This window comes from Canis aureus, chromosome 11, assembly GCF_053574225.1.
Source record: "Canis aureus isolate CA01 chromosome 11, VMU_Caureus_v.1.0, whole genome shotgun sequence".
In the NCBI taxonomy this organism is placed as follows: domain Eukaryota; kingdom Metazoa; phylum Chordata; class Mammalia; order Carnivora; family Canidae; genus Canis; species Canis aureus.
In genome coordinates, this window is record NC_135621.1 from 9,260,984 (window position 1) to 9,283,189 (window position 22,206).

The 22,206-nt window shown below is 41.1% G+C and overlaps 1 protein-coding gene and 1 long non-coding RNA gene across 47 annotated transcripts in view; one reads left to right on the plus strand and one right to left on the minus strand.

Annotated features, from left to right (window-relative positions):
• LOC144323332 (uncharacterized) overlaps positions 1 to 22,206 on the plus strand; it is a 119,260-nt gene that overhangs the window by 58,496 nt on the left and 38,558 nt on the right. For 17 of the 18 annotated variants that reach the window (XR_013388745.1, XR_013388744.1, XR_013388750.1 and 14 more), the window contains one exon: positions 12,029 to 12,189. The exons of the other annotated variant lie outside the window; for it this stretch is intronic. This is a non-coding gene — a long non-coding RNA (uncharacterized LOC144323332). The remainder of the gene's footprint in view (positions 1 to 12,028; positions 12,190 to 22,206) is intronic. 18 annotated transcript variants of the gene reach the window in all.
• The window catches only part of C11H12orf56 (chromosome 11 C12orf56 homolog), a 112,707-nt gene that overhangs the window by 55,344 nt on the left and 35,157 nt on the right, over positions 1 to 22,206 (minus strand). For 25 of the 29 annotated variants that reach the window (XM_077913683.1, XM_077913671.1, XM_077913687.1 and 22 more), the window contains 3 exons: positions 16,609 to 16,675; positions 13,269 to 13,346; positions 1,362 to 1,770 (listed from right to left, as the gene is read on the minus strand). In XM_077913683.1, coding sequence (XP_077769809.1) covers positions 1,362 to 1,770; positions 13,269 to 13,346; positions 16,609 to 16,675 — 554 coding nt within the window. The remainder of the gene's footprint in view (positions 1 to 1,361; positions 1,771 to 13,268; positions 13,347 to 16,608; positions 16,676 to 22,206) is intronic. The other 4 variants (XM_077913664.1, XM_077913666.1, XM_077913661.1 and 1 more) reach the window with 3 other exon arrangements.

The following is a 22,206-nucleotide window of genomic DNA, read 5'->3' on the forward strand; positions in this document are numbered from 1 at the left end:
AAATAGATTAAGTTTTTTATTTTTCTATTAGAACATATGTGGCCTCCTTTTTTTTTTTTTTATTTTTTTTTTTATTTTTTTTTGTGGCCTCCTTTTAATGGACCAGGGTTTCCCCTCTATGATTTGTTTACATTCTTAGTTTGGAAAAAGCAGTTTAAAAATTTAGGAGCACCTAGCTGGCTCAGTTGGTAGAGCATGTGACTCTTGATCTTGGGGTTGCAAATTCAAGCCCCACATTGGGTGTAGAGATTACTTAAAATCTTAAAAAAAAATAAAAATAAAAATTTAAGGAGGAATTTTGAACATTTGACATTTAAACATTAACCATTTTGAACTGTGCCATGAGAAAAAAAACAGAGTTGTCTTGAAATCTGTCAATTTTTAGACATATATGAAACCTCCTGCTTCCTTAGCTTCTTCTGAGTAAAAGAGCCTTTCATATTTCTTAACATTATTATGTTGGAAGATTAGTGATAAAAATTATACATCATTGAAGATAATTGAAAAGGATCATGTTATTCAGGTAATAAGTTACTTATTTTTAAACTCATCCTAGTATAATAAAAAGATCCCTAAATGAGAGTTCTGACTCTGCCCTTAAACCCACCATATAATCTTGAGTAAATCACCTAATATATTTAGTTTCTTCATTTATAGACTAAGGTACTTAGACTAGGTAATCTCTGTAAAATTATCTGCTCCTATAGCAATGACTCCCATTAACCTACTTTCAATAGTGCAGCTAAGCAATAGAGACATATTGACAATGTTGAACTTTATCTGAGCTCCTTGCTCTCTGAAAGCAGGAATGGCTGAGAAATCACGCCAGCCAACTGAAAAAGATCACTCTGCTCACAAATATTCCAAGATAAGATCTCCATTCTTTTCCAGAATTCCCAGGAGGCTTCCTTATTTACCCATCTCTAGAAAACCCCTGGTCCATCTCCTTTTCTTTAAGACACTCCTTAATAATGAGCATTTTCCTTCTTGGAATAGCCTGAATAAAATCAAATCCTTACTTGTCTTTCATATTATTACATTTCAAGGCTAAATTTCCAAAATGGAAATTTTGGAAAGCAGAAAAGGCGTGTTTGCTTTAAAAAAGAATACTCCAGCCAGGGGCATTGGGAGAGCGCAGCTGGCTAAGCAGCCAACTCTTGGTTTGGGCTCAGGTCAATCCTCTGGCTCCTGGTTCCTGGCCAGCTTCAGGATTCTCTTTCTCCCTCTGCCCTTCCTTCCCTCCCCAACGCTCCCCCCCCCCCCCCCCCCGCAAATGCTCTCACTCTCTTTCTCTAAAATAAATAAATAAATCTTAAAAAATAAAATCACTGCAGCCGAAGTTAATTTATGAGTGCACTTACTATAATATAATTGTTCCATGAACTTTTTAAGTGCAGAAATATTGATGAGGTTGTGGAAATAACATACAAATGAAGTTCTGAAGCCTTCTGCTCTAGGTTCGGCTTGTTCTGTAAAGGGAAGGCCAGCGAGGAATTTCCTAAGTAAAACTCATTTCCGTTCTCATTGCACTTGAAAGGGATTTCACTTAGAGAACCTCTGTGATCTGGAAGTCCCTTGGGTTCTTTTGTGTTGGTTGTGCAAGATGGCAAGCTGACAGCCCTTCCAGGGGCTGCTGTGGATGGACAGCTCCTCCTGGAGGGGGTAGGTAAGGGTCGGAAGGCACTTGGGACATGAAGAGACAGCTTCCCGAGGTCTGAAGGGGGACAGAAGGTTGAGTCCTTGGATGGTGTGCTGCTCACCTGGTGGCACCTGTCAGGTAGAATTTAGCATTAAACATAATATTCAGACTTTAAAGTAAGGAACAAAGAGAATCCAGTGACCCAACTGCAGCAGTTTAAGACTCTGAAAGCAAATACATGTCTTCACATAAAAGGAATGCTTAGTAAGAGAAGGGAGTGATTTAATCTCACTTGCTTACCCACTGACCTAGTGGACATATGGTACAATTCTTCATTATACTTTCCTGCTTTCAGAAATAAAACTGTAGACAGCTCAGGTGGCCCAGCGGTTAAGCGCCTGCCTTCAGCCCAAGGCATGATCCTGGAGCCCCAGGATGGAGTCCCACATCGGGCTCCCTGCATGGAGCCTGGTTCTCCTTCTGCCTCTCTCTCTCTCTCTCTCTCATGAATAAATAAATAAAATCTTTAAAAAAGAAAAAAAAGAAAGAAAACTGTACCCAATGTCATCTAAAGCACTTTCTGTATCCAAAGTATTGTGCGTGTCCTCCACAGAACCCCAGTATTTCTAATGAAAGAACTTTTCATTCTGCATTTGAAACCTGACTCTTCTTTCACTGTGCATTTTTCAAATGGACTCTGTAAAGAAAAGACTATTCAAATGGAGATATGAAGTGAGGTTTTTTTAATGGTGTTTTCTTTGATTCATGTCTTGCTAACACTTCTCTCATTTTTCTAGTGTCATTCCAATAGCATCAGCTCACTTTTCAGAGTCAGTCCTGTGTTCTCCCCTCGCCTTCCCAGCTCTCCACCTCACCCTGACCATTTCTCTCTGCTGCAAGTGGTAGAGGCTAAGAAGTTACAGGGCCTGATGAGAGCCAAGTTCCAATCTTGGCTCTGCCACTCAGTGGTTATGTGACTTTGGTTGACCCAAGCTTCAATCTCCTAATTTTAAAATAGAAACCATTAAGGACCCTGAGCCTGGGGCACAGCAACTACTTTAAAAAATACTTCTCTTAAAAAAAAAAAAAAAAGAAAAGAAACCATTAAGTGGGGCAGCCTGAGTGGCTCAGTGGTTTAGCACTTGCCTTCAGACCAGGGCATGATCCTGGAGATCCGGGACCGAGTCCCACATCGGGCTCTTTGCATGGAGCCTGCTTCTCCCCCTGCCTGTGTCTCTACCTCTCTCTGTGTGTGTCTCTCATGAATAAATAAATAAAATCTTAAAAAAAAAAAAAAAAAGAAGGAAAGAAACCATTAAGGGGCACTTGGGCAGTGGGCACCTGGGTGGCTCAGTCAATTAAGCATCTGCCTTTGTCTCAGATGATGATCCCAGGATACTGGTATCAAGCCCTGAGTCCAGGCTCCCTGCCCAGTGGGGAAATCTGCTTCTCTCTCTCCCAGTTTGACCTCTCTCTCCCTCTCTCTCAAATAAATAAGTAAAATCTTTTTAAAAATAGGAACCAATAATAGCACCAATCTCAAAAAGTTTCTGTGAGGATTAAATAAGAAAACACATGCAAAAAAAAAAAAAAAAAAAAGAAAACACATGCAATGTGTATGTAGCACTGAAAACACTCAACAGGTGCTACCTTTTAATATTATCTTATATTGCCTTGGATTGCTGGTTTATTATTTTATAGGAAAATATGTTATCTCCCTTATGAGATTAGAATCTTCTTGAAAGCAGAAAGCCACTTTGTTTTTATTAGTCCTTACATTAATTTTAAACAAGTATAAAATTCACTCAGTATATCTACAGTAATGTGAACTGAGTTGAGTTCTGACCCTCAGCCCCCTCCCCTCAATGTTGCAGGTGCATGTGTGCACACACACACATCAAGTGGCTACCCCAGTTTGCTCATCCAGGTTCCATCCCCCTTAAACAGCCACCCCTTGCCAAACTCTCAGGCTTTAGGATATGCACACTGGCATTGTGGTCCCAAAATTTGATCTGGAAAGGAAAGCATAAGAGCACCCCTTCCTTCCTGCACCCTTCTTGCCCTGTGGGTTAACACATGGTGTGGCCAGATTTTAACACACACAACTTAACAAATTACTGTGTAACTCACAACCCCTGAATGCTGCTCAGTAATTATCTTACCCTATTTTTTTATAGGATTCTAGTACTATGTAATAGTATTATCAAGTGTCTAAGAATATAAGATGCTTGGGACACCTGGGTGGCTCAGTGGTTGAACATCTGCCTTTGGCTCAGGGTGTAATCCTGGGATCCCAGGATCCTGGGATTGAGTGCCACATCAGGCTTCCTGTGGGGTGTCTGCGTCTCCCTCTGCCTATCTCTCATGAATAAATAAATAAAATCTTAAAAAAAATAATGTAAGATGCTCACACTAAGTTTTTTCAGGTAAATGAATATGTCCAGCTCAGACATGGATGATACATACTCCAGTCCTCTTTTTAAAGAGATGATTTTTCTTTATTCCTTCCAATCACATATTTTAAAACTTTTTTCTATGGAAATTGAAGAGTGTTAAATAACCAGTACGTAGATTGGGCTACATAATGTTATAAAATTATATTAAAATGTTCACTTTAGGCACAATCTGTGTTTCATATAAAAGCTCAGCAAAATGGTTTCAGGTAGTTACAGAAAATCTAACTTGAAGTGACTATTATTGATTCAATTATATGAAAAATCTATTATTTTGGAGAGATAAAAAGGATTTCTAGAAAAGATTGCCTTTTTGGCAGCATAAATGAAAATACCATGGAAATCATAGCTTCACCAGATCAGCAAGCAACTCATAAAATTAAACTGTATTCTTTATTTGAAATTCAGTAATACCCATCTTTACTAGTCTGATTAAAGAGTAGTTTGTTACTAAGCAAGAGTTCTAGAACCTCAAATTTGCACACATGTCAACTTCATATTTACAGAACTAAGTTGCTAAAAGTCAAGAGTTTTTCAAATGAGCTGTGTATCTCTAGGGAGAGCCCAGCCACATTGGAGGAAGAGATGAGGGAAGTAGGAAAGAGAACTCCAAAATCAAAAGTATGTACAAATCACTTTTTCTTTTTTTTCCCCCCTCTGCATCAAAGACAGATAAACTCCTTGAGGCTAAAAATGTTCAGGTCACAGTCAAAAAAGTAACAGGCAAAATGGAAGAAACAGCTTCACAAAAATCTGTTAGGTGCAAGTTCAACTAAGAATGAGAAGTACATGCATGCTAGCATATTGATACTCTAACAAGAAATGAAGAAAACTGATAAATTAGAAAAACTTAGTATTTAAGAAATTCTTAAAAAGGATAAGAAAGAAGTTAAATGAATATGAAATGGAGAGTTTAGTTTTCACAAAGAGCTTAGAAACCTATCACATTGAAATAGATGGTCAGGGGCGCCTGGGTGGCTCAGGAGGTGAGTGTCTGCCTTGGGTTCAGGTCATGATCCCAGGGTCCTGGGACTGAGCCCTGCAGTAGGCTCCCTGCTTGGTGGGGAATCTGCTTCTCCCTCTCCTCCCCACTCATGCTCTCTCTCACTATCTCTGTCTCCCTCAAATAAATAAAATCTTAAAAAAAAAAAAAAAACAGATGGGGACTCCTGGGTGGCTCAGCAGTTGGGCATGCGACTCTTGATCTCATAGTTGTGAGTTCAAGCCCCATTTTGGGTGTGGAGCATACTTAAAAACGAAATAAAATGAAAAATAAAGAACACATTCCAATTCAGAAGATATAAAAAAATAACACATGGAACTTTTAGGAAGAAAAATACACTACAACAACCAAAAATTTAAAAATTCACTGAATGATCTCAGTAAACAGTATGGAAATGACAGAGGAAAAAGTCATTGAATTTGAAGATAGATGAACAGATGTTATCCGATCTGAACAACACAGAAAGTAAAGATTGAAGAAAAACATGAACAGAATTTCAAGGGACTGGTTGACAATATGAAAGGTCTAATATTCATGTCTTTAGAGTCCCAGAAAAAAAGGAGGCAAAGTGGAGTGCAAAAAAATATTTGAAAGACAAATGGCCAAAAACTATCCAAATTTGGCAAAAGAAAAACTTACAGATTCAAGAAACTCAGTGAATCCCCAAAAGATAAACTCAAAGAATTCCACACCAGATGCATCATAATCAACCTGCTGAAAATAATAAAGGAAACTAAGAGATACTAAGAACCAAATGACAGTACATGTCAAAATACATGTGTTCAGCTAAAGTATATTTTACAGAAAAACCTATGCTGTTTTTAACTCTGAATCCTGTTTAAGTGCTATGGAGAATTTTTTTTAAAAAATCAGGCAGTCAACTGCTATATGCATTCATGCATTCTGTTCAAGATTTTTACTTGCAAAAAAAAAAAAAAGATTTTTACTTGCATTCAGAGTGAGAGAGGTGGGGTGATGTGTACTTACTCCATCTTGACCAGAATCAAAACCTTAATTAATTTTATTACATCAAACTTAAAATTCTCTTCAGTAAAAGATACCACACAAAGCTAATGGATAGCTGACAAAATGGAAGGAGATATTTTTAAGATCTAAAACCAACAAGCAGATTCATAGATAGGATGAACAAAGCAGTTCAGTTACTGAGTATCGATCCCAGGGAAATTTTCAGACAGGTCCATGAAGGGAGAAAGGAGGAAGGAAAAGAAAGACAAAGAGAGTGATGCAGGAGAAGAATGAATATTGATTCTACCCCGATGCTCAATAAATGTATTTTTATATTTTTATAAGTGTATAATTGAGCAGGAAATGTTAATAATGATAAACTATGAGCAAATAATGTATACAAGAATATATGTATGTAATGTTTTCAGAGCCAGTTTTGAGAATGATGAAGACCTAGACTTATAAAAATAGTTTTAAAAAAAATAGTTTTTAGAGGCCTCGAATCCTTTCTCTTGAGTCTTTTTTCTGTATCTTTTTAAGATGTTATTTATTTATTTAAGAGAGAGAGAGCGCACAAGCAGGGGTGAGGAGAGAGGCAGAGGGTGAAGTAGACTCCCCACTGAGCAGAGAGCCTGACACAGGGCTTGATCCATGGACCCTGAGATCATGACCTGAGCCAAAGGCAGACGCTTCACCTACTGAGCTACCCAGGCACCCCTCTCTTGAGTTTCTAAATGTTCTTGATTCATGTACTTACACATATAGTATATTTACATAAACACAGGACTGGTCCTCTAATACAACTGTAACAACCCATTTTGCAAGAAATTCTTAGAAAATTAATATTAAGTGGCGCCTGGGTCACTCAGTGGTTGAGCATCTGTCTTGGGCTCAGGTCGTGGTCCCAGGGCCCTGGGATCGAGTCCTGCATCGGGCTCCCCGCAGGGAGCCTACTTCTCCCTCTGCCTATGTCTCTGCCTCTCTCTCTGTGTCTTCCATGAATAAATAAATAAAATCTTTAAAAAAAGAACATTAATAATAAAAAAGAAAATCTAGATGCTACCTCATGCCAAGTTATTGCACAATAGAATTTTTATTTTTTAAATACAGTAGTGTCATTAGTGTTAAAAAGAGGAAAGTCCTCTGTCCTAAGTCTTCATCGGGGATTCTGAGGATGCCAAATAAATTATTGCTCAGTGGCTGACTTACTGATAATCAGCAATAACAAAAGAGCTAAGTTTTAGTAGGGACTAAGTGCCACACAGAGTTTAAGCACTTTACATGTGCATGATTGAGCCCTCACATATCATCCCTCTGAGAAAGGTGCTATCATGAGCTTCATCCTACCCCTGGGGAGCAAAGCCTGGGAAGGTTAAAGAGCCCAAGGCAGAATCAGGATTCAGAATCAGCCAATGTGGCCACAGAGCCTGCATGCTTATGTGCTACATGGAGAGAAATAGCACAGCTCCCTTTTTCTCTTTTCTATCCAGAAGTGCTCCTCTTTCGAGAAAAATATAAGGTTCACATTCTTGGTTTCCCCTCCCTTCTACTTTGCTAATGGTGACAGCTAAGCACAGCACATTCTCGTTTCATTAGGATTGTCAGCTCTACTTCCGTTTATTAAACTGCTCAGTCTCTACAAAAGCTCATCTTCCTACTTGCCATGCATTGTGGTTAGAAATTCTACTTTTAAATTTTCACTAGCCAGATATCGGTGGAGGCTACAAATAAATGTAAAGTCAGATCAGAATCCACCCTGGTGGGTACCGAGCCTGGCAGACCTGGACTGAGGGCAGAGCATTATCACTGTTTCTTTTCCTCATGGATTATTCAAGGTGAACTCAATTAAATTTATATAAATCTTCCTCTGTACCAACACTGTAAAAGTGTTCTATTGATCTCAGCCTTCTTCTCTGCTTCTTTACACTCTCAAGCAATAGGCAGCCTTTTTTTTCCCCCTGATGGCTTCGGAAACTCTTAAGTAGGTCACAATACTCTATTTCTACTTGAAATATCTACTTGGGTTTTCTCCTGTAAAATGCAGATGAGAACCTGGAACTATCCCCTAATGAAGAGCTACACGAAGGACAGAGAAACCTAAATACTGAATCTCATTATCAGAGATCACTAGTCGGTTTTCCGTCCCTTAGGTGTCAAAAGACCTGTTGTTTACTATTACCCTGAAAAGTAATCATACTTATGTAAGTCTGATGTCCCAAGATAACCGCATCCTTCTCATGACCTGCAGCTTCTCATAATTAGGCCTAAAACTTTACACCTCAGAGGTGTTTCAAAGCTCTGCACATGATAACATTCTTTAGTCCTCTAATTACTGTGTTCTGTCCTAGCCTGCCTTTTGTTTACACTTTTGACTCATGTGTTTAATTAAGGAGAGGATAGTGTTAGAAAACTATGGGATGGATAGTAGACCTGATTCCCTCCTCACCCCCTTTCTTTGGAAACCACTCCTTCCCTTCACACGTGGAATACACAGAAGCTACTGTGTTTTTAAAGACTCTGACTTTCTGGCTATGGTGGATATTTTTCATCAGTGAGTGATTTATTCAAACAAGGGCATCAGAGACCTTCCCAGGATTTTTAAACTCAATGCAAGAAAGTGTGAGAGTTAACCTTTGTCTGGGGGTGGGAGTTGAAATGTGAATTTAAGACAGATGGTAACCTTGTTTGTTGCCCCATGGTATTGGGGTGTCTGGGTGGCTCAGTCATTGAACGTCTACCTTCAGCTCAGGTCATGATCCTGGGGTCCTGGGATCGAGCCCCACGTTGGGCTCCCTGCTGGATGAGGGTCTGCTTCTCCCTTTCCTTCTACCCCTTCGCCCCATGCATGTGTGTGCTCTTTTTCTATCAAATAAATAAAATCTTTTTTAAAAAATAAAAAAAAGACATGGTATTCAGTGAGAAAAAATGAGCCTGATCCATCAACATCAGAGGATACAAAGTCCTATGCCCACTTAAATCCCCATTTCTAGCTCTGCCTCAATCTTAACTTCATTCTTACCATTCCTGCATTCTACTGTTGGGCTTCTATCTTTTGCTGATTTCACTCAGTGTTGAATATCTAAAACTGAATACAGAGCCCAGCAATTAAAGTGTGCCAGATTAAACAGGTAGGTAGGTAGATCCACATTTGTGTCTGTATTTATGTCTATTTCTGTATATATCTGTTGAATGAGTGTTGAATGACATGAGTGGGCCCGGTTATTCCAATACATTCCCCTTTTTAACCTACGTTGGACTTCTTTTACTTCTAACAAAGTTCTGACCTCCACAGGAACCTAAAACAACTACTGCAAGCATTATTTAAAACCTCTTTTATTTTTCTACATTGGAAGAAAACGATGAGAGTATCTGAGTGGTCTAGTGGACATTAATATGCCCAAATGTGAAATGAAGAATATTGAGTCTGAGAGCATGTGGATGGCTACTAGTGGTATTGCTTTTCCCTCACCACTTCTAGTTATGAAGGCCGTGTTAGCAATTTCACTTAGTGTCCTGTGACAGCAGAGACTCCTCCTCCCAGAACTAATAAGTCACAGCACTTAAGGGCAACAATGGAAGTGCATCAATCCTGTAAAAGCATGCTTTCTTATGGCATGGATTTAGGTCAAATCATGCTTCCCCAAGCCTATATAATACAAGCCAGGCTAGGTTATAAAGAACATGATTAATCATTCAACAACTATTAAGCAGCCTGTGCCAGGCACTAGGCCAAGCACTAGAAATATATCCATGTGCAAGAGTATCTCAGTCCCTGCCCTTGTGAGGCTTACATTCTAGTGGAAACACAGACAATAAGCTATAGATATATAATAGCTGTTTATGAAAGTACAATGACATAAACAGAGAACTCTGAGACAACCTAGGTGTGTCTTTTGGAGGGTCAGATACTTCAGACAGGTGATCAGGCAAGACCAGTCTGAGATGTGGACATTCAAGCTAAGACCTGAAGGATAAGAAAGATGAGCCATGTAAAAAGCAGTGTTAGGGAAGAAAGGAAGTGTAAAGGCCCTGAGGTGGAAAAAGCTTGAGGTGTTCTAGCCAGTGTGGTGAACAAGGGATGACATGACTTGAGATGAAGCTGGAGACATAAGCAGAGGTCAGGTCTTCCAGGGCCGTCTAGATGTGTAAAAAGTTTTATTTTCTGGGCAATGGGGTACTATTGAAATGTTTTAAGCAAAAAAATTTTTTAAATGCTTTGGAAAAGATCATTTCAAGGTGAGAAATGGATTCAGATAGGGGTGGAGAGGCAGTGTGTTGGCTTGTTTGGGCTGCTATCAAAGCAGTCTGGTCACAGACTGGGTGGCTTATTTAAAAAAAAAAAAAAAAAAAAAAAACAGAAAATGGGGGGGGGGGAATCCCTGGGTGGCTCAGCGGTTTTGCACCTGCCTTTGGCCCAGGGCGTGATCCTGGAATCCGGGGATTGAGTCCCACGACGGACTCCCTGCATGGAGCCTGCTTCTCCCTCTGCCTATGTCTCTGCCTCTCCCCCCCCTCCCCCCCGTGTCTCTCATGAATAAGTAAATAAAATCTTAAAAAAAAAAACAACAACAACCAGAAAATGTATTGCTCACAGTTTTCAAGGCTAGAAAGTCCAAGATCAGGATGCTAGTATGGTCATCGTATGGTATGGACCCTCTTCCTGGCTCCTAGCCACTTCCTTTACATGGTGGATGGGCTAGTGAGCTCTTTGGAGTCCTTTTCTAAGAGCACTAATCTCATTTGTGAGGTCTCCATCCCCAAGATTAAAGCACCTCCTGAAGGTTCACCTCTGAATTACCATCACTTTGGGGGGTTTGGATTTCAACATGGGAATTTGGGAGGGACACAAACATTCCCACCACAGCAGATACCAAGAGTAGAGATGGAGAGAGCAGTTAAGAGGTGTTGCAAACCCAGGTGAGAGGTGACAGTTGCTCACCACTAGAGGACTGACAGTGAAAGCAGAGAACAGTTGATGGATTATAGATATATTACGGTTGTAGAAGTCAGGAATCTCAATAATCCAGGAGTTGATTGACTGCTTAGCCCAGGATTTCCTGAACATGGGTAGCTAGCTCATCTAGGGAGCCACCAAAAACAGACTGCTGAGTCCTAGCCCTAAAGTTTAGGATTCGGGAGTCTGAGGTGGAGTCCAGAAGTCTGAACTTTCCATGAACTCTTGAGAGATTCTGACATGAGGCCAGGCTTGAAAAAAACCATGGATATGTTCTGTATTCCAGGTGAGCTCTATTCCCAAACCCTGCTTTGGGCTATCTCCTCACACAGCCCAGCCAGCACGCACCTTAAGAGGGTGTACTCATCTCAAGGCAGTAACCACTCAATAGGAAGCAGCAATGAGTGTCCCAGATTCTGGCTTCCTGACAAGCAGGTTCAAGCCCCGTAACCACTTTAACCTCCAACAGTGGGAGTGCTTGGGGATATGAGCCCTGCTATTGAACAGACTCTCTAACTAATCTTGTTTGGGATATTTCACTTTGTTGAGATTTTTTTTTTTTCTAAAAGTGTGTGTTTTTATCTTCTTGTAGTCATGTGCATAGGTCTAGTTGGGTCCTTCTAAGATTCATGGGGTCTTCATTATTATAGTCTGGAACTGGAGTTTGGTAAGTCACATTGGCCTAAAACAGCAGACTCCCAGAGGCTAAGGGGAGAGCGGGCTTTGCTGGCCCTCATTCCCTAAGATCTTCAATAGCTTCCCACCCTCAGTAAGCCACCAAAAATAAATACATATACCACATAAAACAGTTTGTGCCAACCAAAGGAAAAAAGAGTTTCTTAACAACCCTCCCTCCCCCGCATTTGCTGCCCTCTTTTATAGAATCTCTTTTATGAAAATTCTGGAACTATCACTGGCTCTAGGAAGGATTTGAAACCAATCCAAATTCCCTTCCATATATACTAGTGTAAAGATTAAAATTCTACTGGTTGTTTTTTCTTTTCCTGTTTCAGGCCAGGATGGAGTGATAGGGACTAGATATACCCTCTCACCTGAAGAAAAAAAAAAAAAAAAACTGGAAAAAGGTAAAAAGTAAAAAATAAAAACCGCTTTTAAGACACTGGATATCGGACAACATAAGACAGTCATCTCGGAGCGGTGGGAAACAAACAAGGTGAGACCTAATACCTGCCCCAGCTTACTGGCCTTGAAGAAGTTTCCAGACCATAGGTAGTGCAGAGGAAATAATAGATAATGATTATGGTGATGCTTTCCTGGGTGTATACACTGGACAAAATGTATCAAACTGTATACTGTGTTGTCAGTTTTACCTCAATAAAATGAAATTCTAATAGAGCTTCTTTCCTTGAGCTTCTGGCTTCCATGCTGATTAGGATGGAAATTCCACCAAACCAGGAACCATTTTAAAGTCGTTTTATTATTATTACCTTAACCCGCTGTGGGGTCAATAAAAACCCAAGCACAGAATTTCATAGGGAGAGGAGGAAAGGTGAGAGAGAGGATTGCAGAGAGAGGGGAGAAAGAGCATGGGATGGGGAAATACAAACAAACTTGTGTTGCCAAATGCAATTAGCGGAGATGGTTCCCGTGGAAATGTGTGCTGGTGGGCTTTTTTCATTACCACAACAAATGAGGAGTGTTACAGGCATTTAGTGGAAAAGAGCCAGGGACTCTCCAGTCCCACAAGTGGTCCCTCCACGCCCCCCCCCCCCCCCAATGCTGGTAGCACCCTGTTGAGAAGCCCTGGTGGAGGGAATTCAGCAGGACTGGCTGTTGGTCCCTCCCCCACTCCCAGCACTACAAAGGGGTCTCAGAGTGCTTTCAGAGCTGCGGTTTGCAATGCAAAACAGCACACTTACTGCTCAATCCTGTCTTAGCCAGTTAACTTTTCCTGATGCTACAAGCTTCAAATATAATCAGAATTTCGAAAGCCTTGAGAACACTGACAGGACCACAGAGATTATTTTCTTAATTTAGTTTTTTTTTATTATTATTTTTAAAAGATTTTATTTGAGAGAGAGTGAGCAAGCATGGGGAGGGGAGAGGGAGAGAAGATAGTCTGCAGGGATGGGGGTTGGGGCTCCATCCCGGACCCTAAGATCGTGACCTGAGCCAAAGTCAGCTGCCTAATTGACTGAGCCACCCAGGCACCCCTTAATTTTTTTATTATCATCTATCTTAAGGTTTTATTTTTTAAGCAATCTCTACATCCAGTGTGGGGCTTGAACTCACAACCCAGAGATCAAGAGTTGCGTGCTCTTCCAGCTGAGCCAGCTAGGCTCCCCAGAGGTCATTTTTAAAAGTTTACTCCTAAAAAAATAATAATAATAATAAATAAAATAAAAAAAAAATAAAAGTTTACTCCTTAAACTTCAAAACCTTTAAGAGGGGCAGCCCTGGTGGCACAGCGGTTTAGCGCCGCCTGCAGCCCAGGGTGTGATCCTGGGGACCGGGGATCGAGTCCCATGTCAGGCTCTCTGCGTGGAGCCTGCTTCTCCCTCTGCCTGTGTCTCTGCCTCTCTTTCTCTCCCTGCATCTCTATGAATAAATAAATAAAATCTAAAAAAAAAAAAAAAAAGACCTTTAAGAGAATAATAGTTACTATAGCCACGTTTCCACCAATATTCTTGTCCAGAATAGTTGGTTGTAAAGTTAAAATTCTATAAAGTAAATAATGATGATGTGTTCTTAGTACTGTCTCCTATCTATCTATCTATCTATCTATCTATCTATCTTCCTAAGCCAAATTCATTTGTTTGTGTGTGAGAAAGGAAGTTACAATAATGAAATGCAGATTCAGAAGAGATTTTGTAGGTCATCTTGTTCAGTGAGAGAAGGTTAGAGTGAGAAAAAGTGCAATGGGACCCCTCCCCCCAACAACCTAAGTTAATGCATTGTGTGGAACAGCACAGGTTTGTGGGTGCTCCCCAGTTAGTTCACTTTTCCTTTATAGCATTTTGCAGTGCTTTCCTAACTTGGATATTCCCTCCATGCCATGAGCTATCTTTCAGGTCTCCAACTCACATTCATTTTCCCCATGCCTGTATTCCCCCTGACTTGCAGCTCTTCGCATCCTGTGTTCCCCTCCTCCTTCTAATGTCTAGACAGTTAAGGTGTATAATAGAACCGTACCTCAGGTTATGCAGCTTAGAAAACTCCTATCTGGGGATCCCTGGGTGGCTCAGTGGTTTAGCGCCACCTTCGGTCCAGGGCGTGATCCTGGAGACCCTGGGTCGAGTCCCACGTCGGGGCTCCCTGCATGGAGCCTGCTTCTCCCTCTGCCTGTGTCTCTGCCTCTCTGTGTGTGTGTGTGTGTCTCTCATGAATAAATAAATAAAATCTTAAAAAAAAAAAAAAGAAAACTCCTATCTATCTATCTACAATTTTTGTTTCCTTTAAAGTAAGCTCTATCCCCAACGTGGGGCTTGAATTCAAAACCCCAAGATCAAGAGTCGCATGTTCTACTGACTGAGCCAGCCTGGCTTTCCAGGAAACTCCTTTTTATTTTATTTCATTTTTTAATGTCTTTACTTACTTATTTCAAAAGAGAAAGAGAAAGAATGAACAGGGGGAAGGACAGAGGGAGAAGCAGACTCCTGGGTGGGAGGGAGTCCAACATGGGACTCAATCCCAGGACCCTGAGATCATGACCTGAAGAGAGCTGCTTAACCAGCTGAGCCACCCAGGTACCCTCGGAAACTCCTTTTTAAATTTACACCCAGACTTCTCTCCTGCCTTCCAGACTGAATTTCTTTTTGAAGATTTTATTTATTTATTTATGAGAGAGGCAGAGAGAGAGGCAGGCTCCCTGCGGGGAGCCTGATGTGGGACTCAATCCCAGGACCCCAGGATCACACCCTGAGCCACAGGCAGATGCTCAACCACTGAGCCACTTGTGTGCCCCCCAAACTGAAATTTTAACTGCTAGAGAACCTCACAAGCTGAGGCCTAACTAGGACCTCAAGCTTACCCTGTCTAAACCAGTACTTGTGTTTGAATCCCTCTGGTCATCCTTATTTCCCTGAAAGGCATCACCTTGCAGTAACCCCAGCTTGAAAGCACAGTGGTTTCTCTCCCATCTCTCTCCTGTTCAGTTGCCAGGCTTATAGATTTTGCCTCTGAAATATCTCTTCCATCCATCCCTTCTTCTTTACATTTGCCCAATTGAGATTCTCATTATTTCCCACCAATCTCTGGTTTCTCCATGCTTCAATCCATTTGAAGCACAGCTGATTATTTGTCAATAGTTTCCCCATAACCTATAAAATGATGTGTAAAGTCTTTACCTGGACTCTTAAGAGTCTCTAAAGCAGGGGCCCAGTTTTACTTTCTAACCTTATAACTGGTATTCCTGTTCTCTCTTTATTTCTTAAGTTATTTTATTTTTTTATGTAAGCTCAATGCCCAAAGTGAGGCTTGAACTCAAAACCCCGAATCAAGAGTTGCATGATTTACTGACTGAACAGGCCAAGTGCCCGCCCCTCTGTTCTATTTTTAAATCACTATGGACTGCTTACCTTTTCTAATACATATTGCAGTTTTTCCTGCCTCTGTCTTAGGTTTGGTTGTGGGTTTTTTTAAGATTTTTTTAAATGTATTCATTTGAAAGAGAGAGAGCAAGCAAGCAAGAACCTGAGCAGGGGAAAGGGTTAGAGAGAGGGGGTCAGAGGGAGAGGGAGAAACAGAATCTGCAATGGAGCAGGGAGCCTGATGTGGGACTCAATCCTAAGATCCCAGGATCATGACCTGAGCCGAAGGTAGATGCTTAACCGAGTGAACCACCCAGACGCCCCATCTTAGTTTTTATTATCCCTTCCAGCTGCAATATCTCCATCTCCATGCACACTGTTTTTTTCACCAGCTGTCATTCTGATATCCTGATTTCTCCCCAAAACTGAATATGACCTTTGCCCTCTTTAAATCTCTTTGACAATTTGGTCAAATTCACTGATGACACTTAGCATATGTACTCTGTATTAGCTATGTTTGTGTAAATATACATCAGCTTCTCAAGGACAGAACTATGCCTTACTCATTTTCCTGTTTTTTTTACAGTGCCTTATATAGTGCCCTACACAGAACAAGAGCTCAACAAATTTTTTAAAGATTTATTTATTTATTTATGATAGACATAGAGAGAAAGAGAGGCAGAGACACAGGAGGAGGGAGAAGCAGGCTCCATGCCGGGAGCCCGACGCGGGACTCGATCCCGGGACTCCAGGATCGCACCCTGGGCCAAAGGCAGGCGCCAAACCGCCGAGCCACCCAGGGATCCCCTCAATAAATATTTTTTTTCAATAAATATTTTTTAATTTAACTTTAATCAGTTATTTATGTTGTGAAATCTACAGATTCCATTGACCTGAGAAATATTATATTTTACTATTTAAACTAACTAGATTTGAATTTAGAAGAAAGTTCTCCTAAAATATCTTCTTCATTATTGTATATATGAAATAAACAAAACTCGGTCCAAAGCCATCAGTAGAGAAAAAGCATTAAAACGAACAAAGTGAGGTATAAAATAAGTTTTGGTCAGCAAGTTAAAAACATACTCTGAACAAAATCTCACCTGAGAGAGGATTCATTCAAATTTCTGGGCTCTTTGCCACTCCAAGAGACAGGGCCATTAATCTCTTCTTTGACCAAAAAAAGGAAAAGAAAAAAAGTCATTTAATAATTAATTACATAATTTTTTAAAAGATTTTATTTATTTATTCATGAGAGACACAGGGAGAGAGGCAGAGACACAGGCAGAGGGAGAAGCAGGCTCCATGCAGGGAGCCTGATGTCGGACTTAATCCTGGACCTCCAGGATCATGCCCTGAGCCAAAGGCAGATGCTCAACCGCTGAGCCACCGAGGCGTCCCTTAATTACATAATTTGATTGAGTTTGTGAAGAAGTTACAGTTACATGTAGTGATTTGATGACTGTTCATAAATCCTCACAAAAACTTGCAAGTCCTGGGACTCCTGGGTGGCTCAGTTGGTTACATGTCTGATTCTTGATTTCAGCTCAGGTCATAATCTCAGGGTTGTGAGATGGAGCCCCACATCAGGATCCACGCTGGGTTTGAAGCCTGCTTAAGATTCTTGCCCTTTCCCTCTGCTCCTCCCCCACTTCCCTCTAAAAAAAACCCCAAAACATAAAACTTGCAAGTCCCAAATTATAAACTGAGCAGCATGACGGAACAAAGGGAACCTTGGCTTGATGTTAAAACATGTGTGTAACTTCGGACTCTTGTAAAAAGTTACTTTACAATTTACAAGCGTTTTACCAGTTATTTTATCACTCTGGACTTAGTATTTTAATTTATAATAATGAAGATGGTAATTCTGTGAATGAAAATAAGGTAATGTATATAAAAAGGACTCATGGGTGCCTGATAGAGTAGTTATGCAATAAACATTAAAGTAAAAATCAGGGGCTCCTGGGTGGCTCAGTCAGTTAAGCATCTGGCTTTGGATCAGGTCATGATCCCAGTGTCCTGGGATGGAGCCTCCCTGCTCTGTGGGGAATCTGCTTCCTCTCCCACTCCTCCTGCTTGTACTTTCCCCTGCCCCCCCCTTCATCAAATGAATAAATAAAATCCTAAAAAAGAAAATGAAAATCAAAGAGCCAATCATAACTTACATCAAGAAAACTGTCATGTCCTTCCAACTATGTAAGTGTGTTTTGTTTATTTGGAGGGACAAATAATAATAGTATCTAATAAGTATTCTGAGCAGGAACCAAACTTCCATTTCCATAAGCTACTCCAAGAGGTCAGTATTATCCTCACATTCTGAGCTCCAGTGGAAGCTCAGTGTTCCCTGTGGCACCACCTCCCCATCGCTGCAGAAGGGTTGGAGTCATGATTAGTGATGCCTAAGCAATACCTAGAGCCAGAGAGGAAAAGAGAGAAAGCCCTGCTTCCACAGAGAATTCCTTTTAGGAATTTCCCTGGTTCTGTCAGCTGCTTTCTTTCTTGGGTTGCTTGCTTCCCTTTCCACCTCCCTTCCTTTTGATTTTTCCAGGGTTTTTTTTCCTTTTTTTTTTTTTTTTAAGATTTTATTTATTCATTCATGAGAGACACAGAGAGAGAGGCAGAGACACAGGCAGAGGGAGAAACAGGCTCCCTGTGGGGAGCCCAATGCGGGACTCGATCCCAGACCCCAGGATCACGCCCTGAGCCAAAGGTAAAAGCTCAACCGCTGAGCCACCCAGGCATCCCAGTTTATTTTTCTTTTAAGGTAAAATATACACAAAATGAATTAAAAATCTTAAGTGTGCTTTCACAGAGTTTGACCCCCTTTCCTTTTTGAACTCCTCTGCGTAATTCTCTTTCACTCCTGTGGGTCTGAGAGGAGCCCAGGGCACCTCCATGCTTAGAAGAAAGAATCCTCTCACCTCAGAGAGCTGAAGGTGATCCTAGAGGGGGTCAATAAAAAGATGGCAAAAAAAAAAAAAAAAAAAAAGGATGGCTGGAAGCTGCAGGCCATTCTGGCTTGCTCTGGTCTAGACTGAAGGAGTAGTCCACACAGCCCCCTTGAAGTCCAGCAGAGTTCATCAGATTTGGGGATCACCTAGGGACTTGAGGCAAAAAGCCTGATAAAAGGTAGGAAACTGAGAGGTGCCTGACTGGATCTGTCAGTAGAGCATGTGAGAGACCTAGGGACCTTAATTCCCTAAGAGACTCCAAAATCCTTCAATAGATTCTCTTTGGCGTTTGATCTTGGGAGTGTGAGTTTGACCCCCACATTGGGTATAGAGTTTACTTAAAAATAAAATCTAAAAAAAAAAAAAAAAAAAAAAAAAGGTAGGAGACTGGAACTGCAGGAGATAACTGTCATTTTATCTTTCCAGTGCCTTACCTTCTATGAGGAGCTGGCCTCTTCTACAGTATGGGTGCCCCATACTTTTTTTTAAGATTTTATTTAGTCATTCATGAGAGAAACAGAGAGAGAGGCAGAGACATAGGTAGAGGGAGAAGCAGAGTCCAATGCGGGACTCGATCTCAGGACCCCAGGATCATGAACTGAGCCAAAGGCAGACGCTCAACCGCTGAGCCATCCAGGTGTCCCCTAGAGTCCCCCATCTTTAAAAAAAAAAAAAAGATTGCTCTATCCAGTAAAAATAATGATGATTCAGCTCCAGTGCCCCTCACTTATATGCATTCCTTCCAAAGTCGTAGGAGAGGCCTTAACAACATGTGCACATGGTCAAATGTTTTTATAAAATATGTAGAAGGAAGACATTTCAGCCAGTCATTCAAGACCACAGGCCCTTCCCACTTGAGTTTTCCTTCTGTCTCACTTCCTCTCTTGGGAGTATCCATAGGCACTTTATGTTTGTGATTCCTTCTGCCCATATTTCTTGGAAGTGCTGCAGTCTTTTTGATGTGGGAAATGAAGACAAAAGAAAAAATTAAATTTCCTTACTGCCTACAGCCCATTGACAAGTCCTCTAGGGATTCAGTGGACTTGATGTCGATACTTTTTTAAGGGCAAAAGGCAATCTTAGCCTGACACTCCTCCCCCCACCCCCCCTCCCCCCGCAGGATCCTGTAATTCTCCTTTAACATATAAAAATTCCTTTGGAAACTTACTTTATCTCCATCCCCCAAGACATATGTTGGCAATCATCCCCATAGCATAGGACCCACCAGTATACATCTGAAGGGTCTTCTTAGAGACTCCTACTATCCCTAATGCCCTCCCTACTTGAAGGTATACATTCAGTCACCCATCACAACCCCAGGGCAGCTCTTCTGCCCCATGGGTCCTGTCCCTGTGCTTTAAAAAAAAAAAAAAAAAAAAAGAATTCTTTCTTGACCATTTGCTCCAACCCCAACATTTCCACATCAATTGTATTACGTGTCTTGACTCTTTTTTAAAAAGGCTCTGCAAACTGTGTGAGTTTTGGTCCTCAAAAAAATCTGGATCCACCCCTGTCCTAGCCATAGCTGGCTGGCCTGGGAGTGGGCTCTGTGTCATCCAAGTTGGGCTGATCAATGTTCTTCTAGACTTAGGACATTTGGACATGAGAGGCAGAGCTAGGAGTCTTTGAAACTGGCCACACTGAGAAGAAGGTCCCTCACAGGTTGTTCAAGCCCAGGAACAGGCCACTGGGTTTCTGGTCTTAGACTCTTGGGTTTCTTCTGTTCCCCTCTTGATTCCCTAAGAGACTCCAAATCTTTCAATAGATTCTCTTTGGCATTAAGGTAGGCAGAGTCAGTTTTTTCTGCTTGTAAGTAAAAACAAAACAAAACAAAAACAAAAAACCTCTACTAGTTACATAAGCTTAAGACCTCAGTCATCATAGACACTTCTAATAGTAGGCATTTCACAAGTGTGGGTACTAATGGTGATACAAATAATGCCCTTGATCATTGCTGGAATTAAGTAGAACATATTAGCACGTGTGGCACAGAGGTTGGACGGCTTGAGCCTCTTGCTTCAGGACTACATATTACAGACTATTTGGGAGGTGAACCACAGGGGTCCTGGGTATACAGCAATACTTCGTCAGGGAACAAGCATTTTGGAGGAGAGCTGGGAAGAAATGGAGCACAGCACTGTAGGCATCCTGGAAGGGGGAAAGAAATCACTGAGGCTTTTCTGTTTGGGAAGCTGGTATTACCTACACAATCCACCGAAGTTGAATTCCAAGTTGGAATCCAAGTTCACTAACCAACCATGAACTTTTTTTTTAAGATTTTATTTATTTGACAGAGAGAGAGAGAGCACAAGCAGGGGGAACAGCAGGCAGAGGGAGAGGGAGACTGAGCAGGGACCCCGATGGGGGGCTCCATCCCAGGACTCTGAGATCATGACTTGAGCTGAAGGCAGTTGCTCAACCGACTGAGCCACCTAACCCTGAGTGCCCCTCAGCCTTGAAGTTTCTCTTTTTTGTGTGAGGCCATTAAAAGGTTATGACAGAAAACAACTCTACTGTCAATGCCCCTGCCCCTCTTTATGTTAGCTTTAAATGTCATTTGTAACAATGGTATGGAGAATCTTAGGATCATCTATGACCTCCACTGAGAAATGAAGCACAACTTGATCTCCGTTTCTACATCGGGTGGGAGGGTCTGGCCTCCTAGATGCCAATAGCCAGGGCCTGGCAGGTTTAGGGCCATAATGACAAGAGAGTCTGAATACAAATAGATGATAGAGTTTTCTGCCGATGTTATCTAGTGTGCACGCAGCAATTTACAGTCTTCTTCAGTAGCTTAGGTATGAAATCCTTCCACCATTTAGCGCGATGGATATCTGATGACATGTTCAGTAGTGCTGGTCAGGAACATTTTTAGAAAGGACACTACCCAAAAAAATGCAGTGCTTTAACTGCAAGAGGTCTGATTACATTTGTCAAAGTCCTATTCCTATGGGGAAGACTGCCAAGCCTAGGTAAAAATTAACCACTAAACCTGAGAGATTCATCAGTCCCTTGTTTTAGTTTTCTTTTTTTTTTAAATTTTTTTCTTTCTTTTTTTTCCTTTTTTTTCTTTTTTTTAATAAAGATTTTTATTTATTCATGAGAGACGCACAGAGAGAGGCAGAGATACAGGCAGAGGGGAAACAGGCCCCCCATGGGGAGCCCCATGTGGGACTCCATCCCAGGACCCCAGGATCACACCCTGAGCTGACAGCAGACGCTCAACCACTGAGCCACCCAGCTGCCCCTTGTTTTAGTTTTCTACTGCCTCAATGATTTCAGAAAAGATGTGGAATTTAGGTATAAAATAAAATATTATATATTTACATTTATATGAAATCTAGTTCAGTTTATGTGTCATCAGATTACTATGTTTCATTCTGATTTGAGGATCGGTATACTTCATGTTACGCCAGTGTTTCAAAATATGCCACTAAAGCCATAGTCTTTTCTACGCATCTAGAGCTGCGGTGACCAGTTCTTTAGCTACTAGACACCTGTGACTATTAAATTAAAATGCAGTTAGTAATACTTGTCACAGTCAAGTGTTCAGTGGTCACAGGTGGCTATTGGCTACTGCGTTAGACATAATTAGACTACATACAGAACAGCTCCCTCATTGCAGAAAGTTCTACTGGATAGTGCTGTTGATAGTAACTCAATTCATTCTAGAGCTTTAGCAGCTAACACAGTTCACCAGTGTCCCTCTCCTCCTGTTGGCATTGTTCCTTTAGAGTTTAATACAATCCT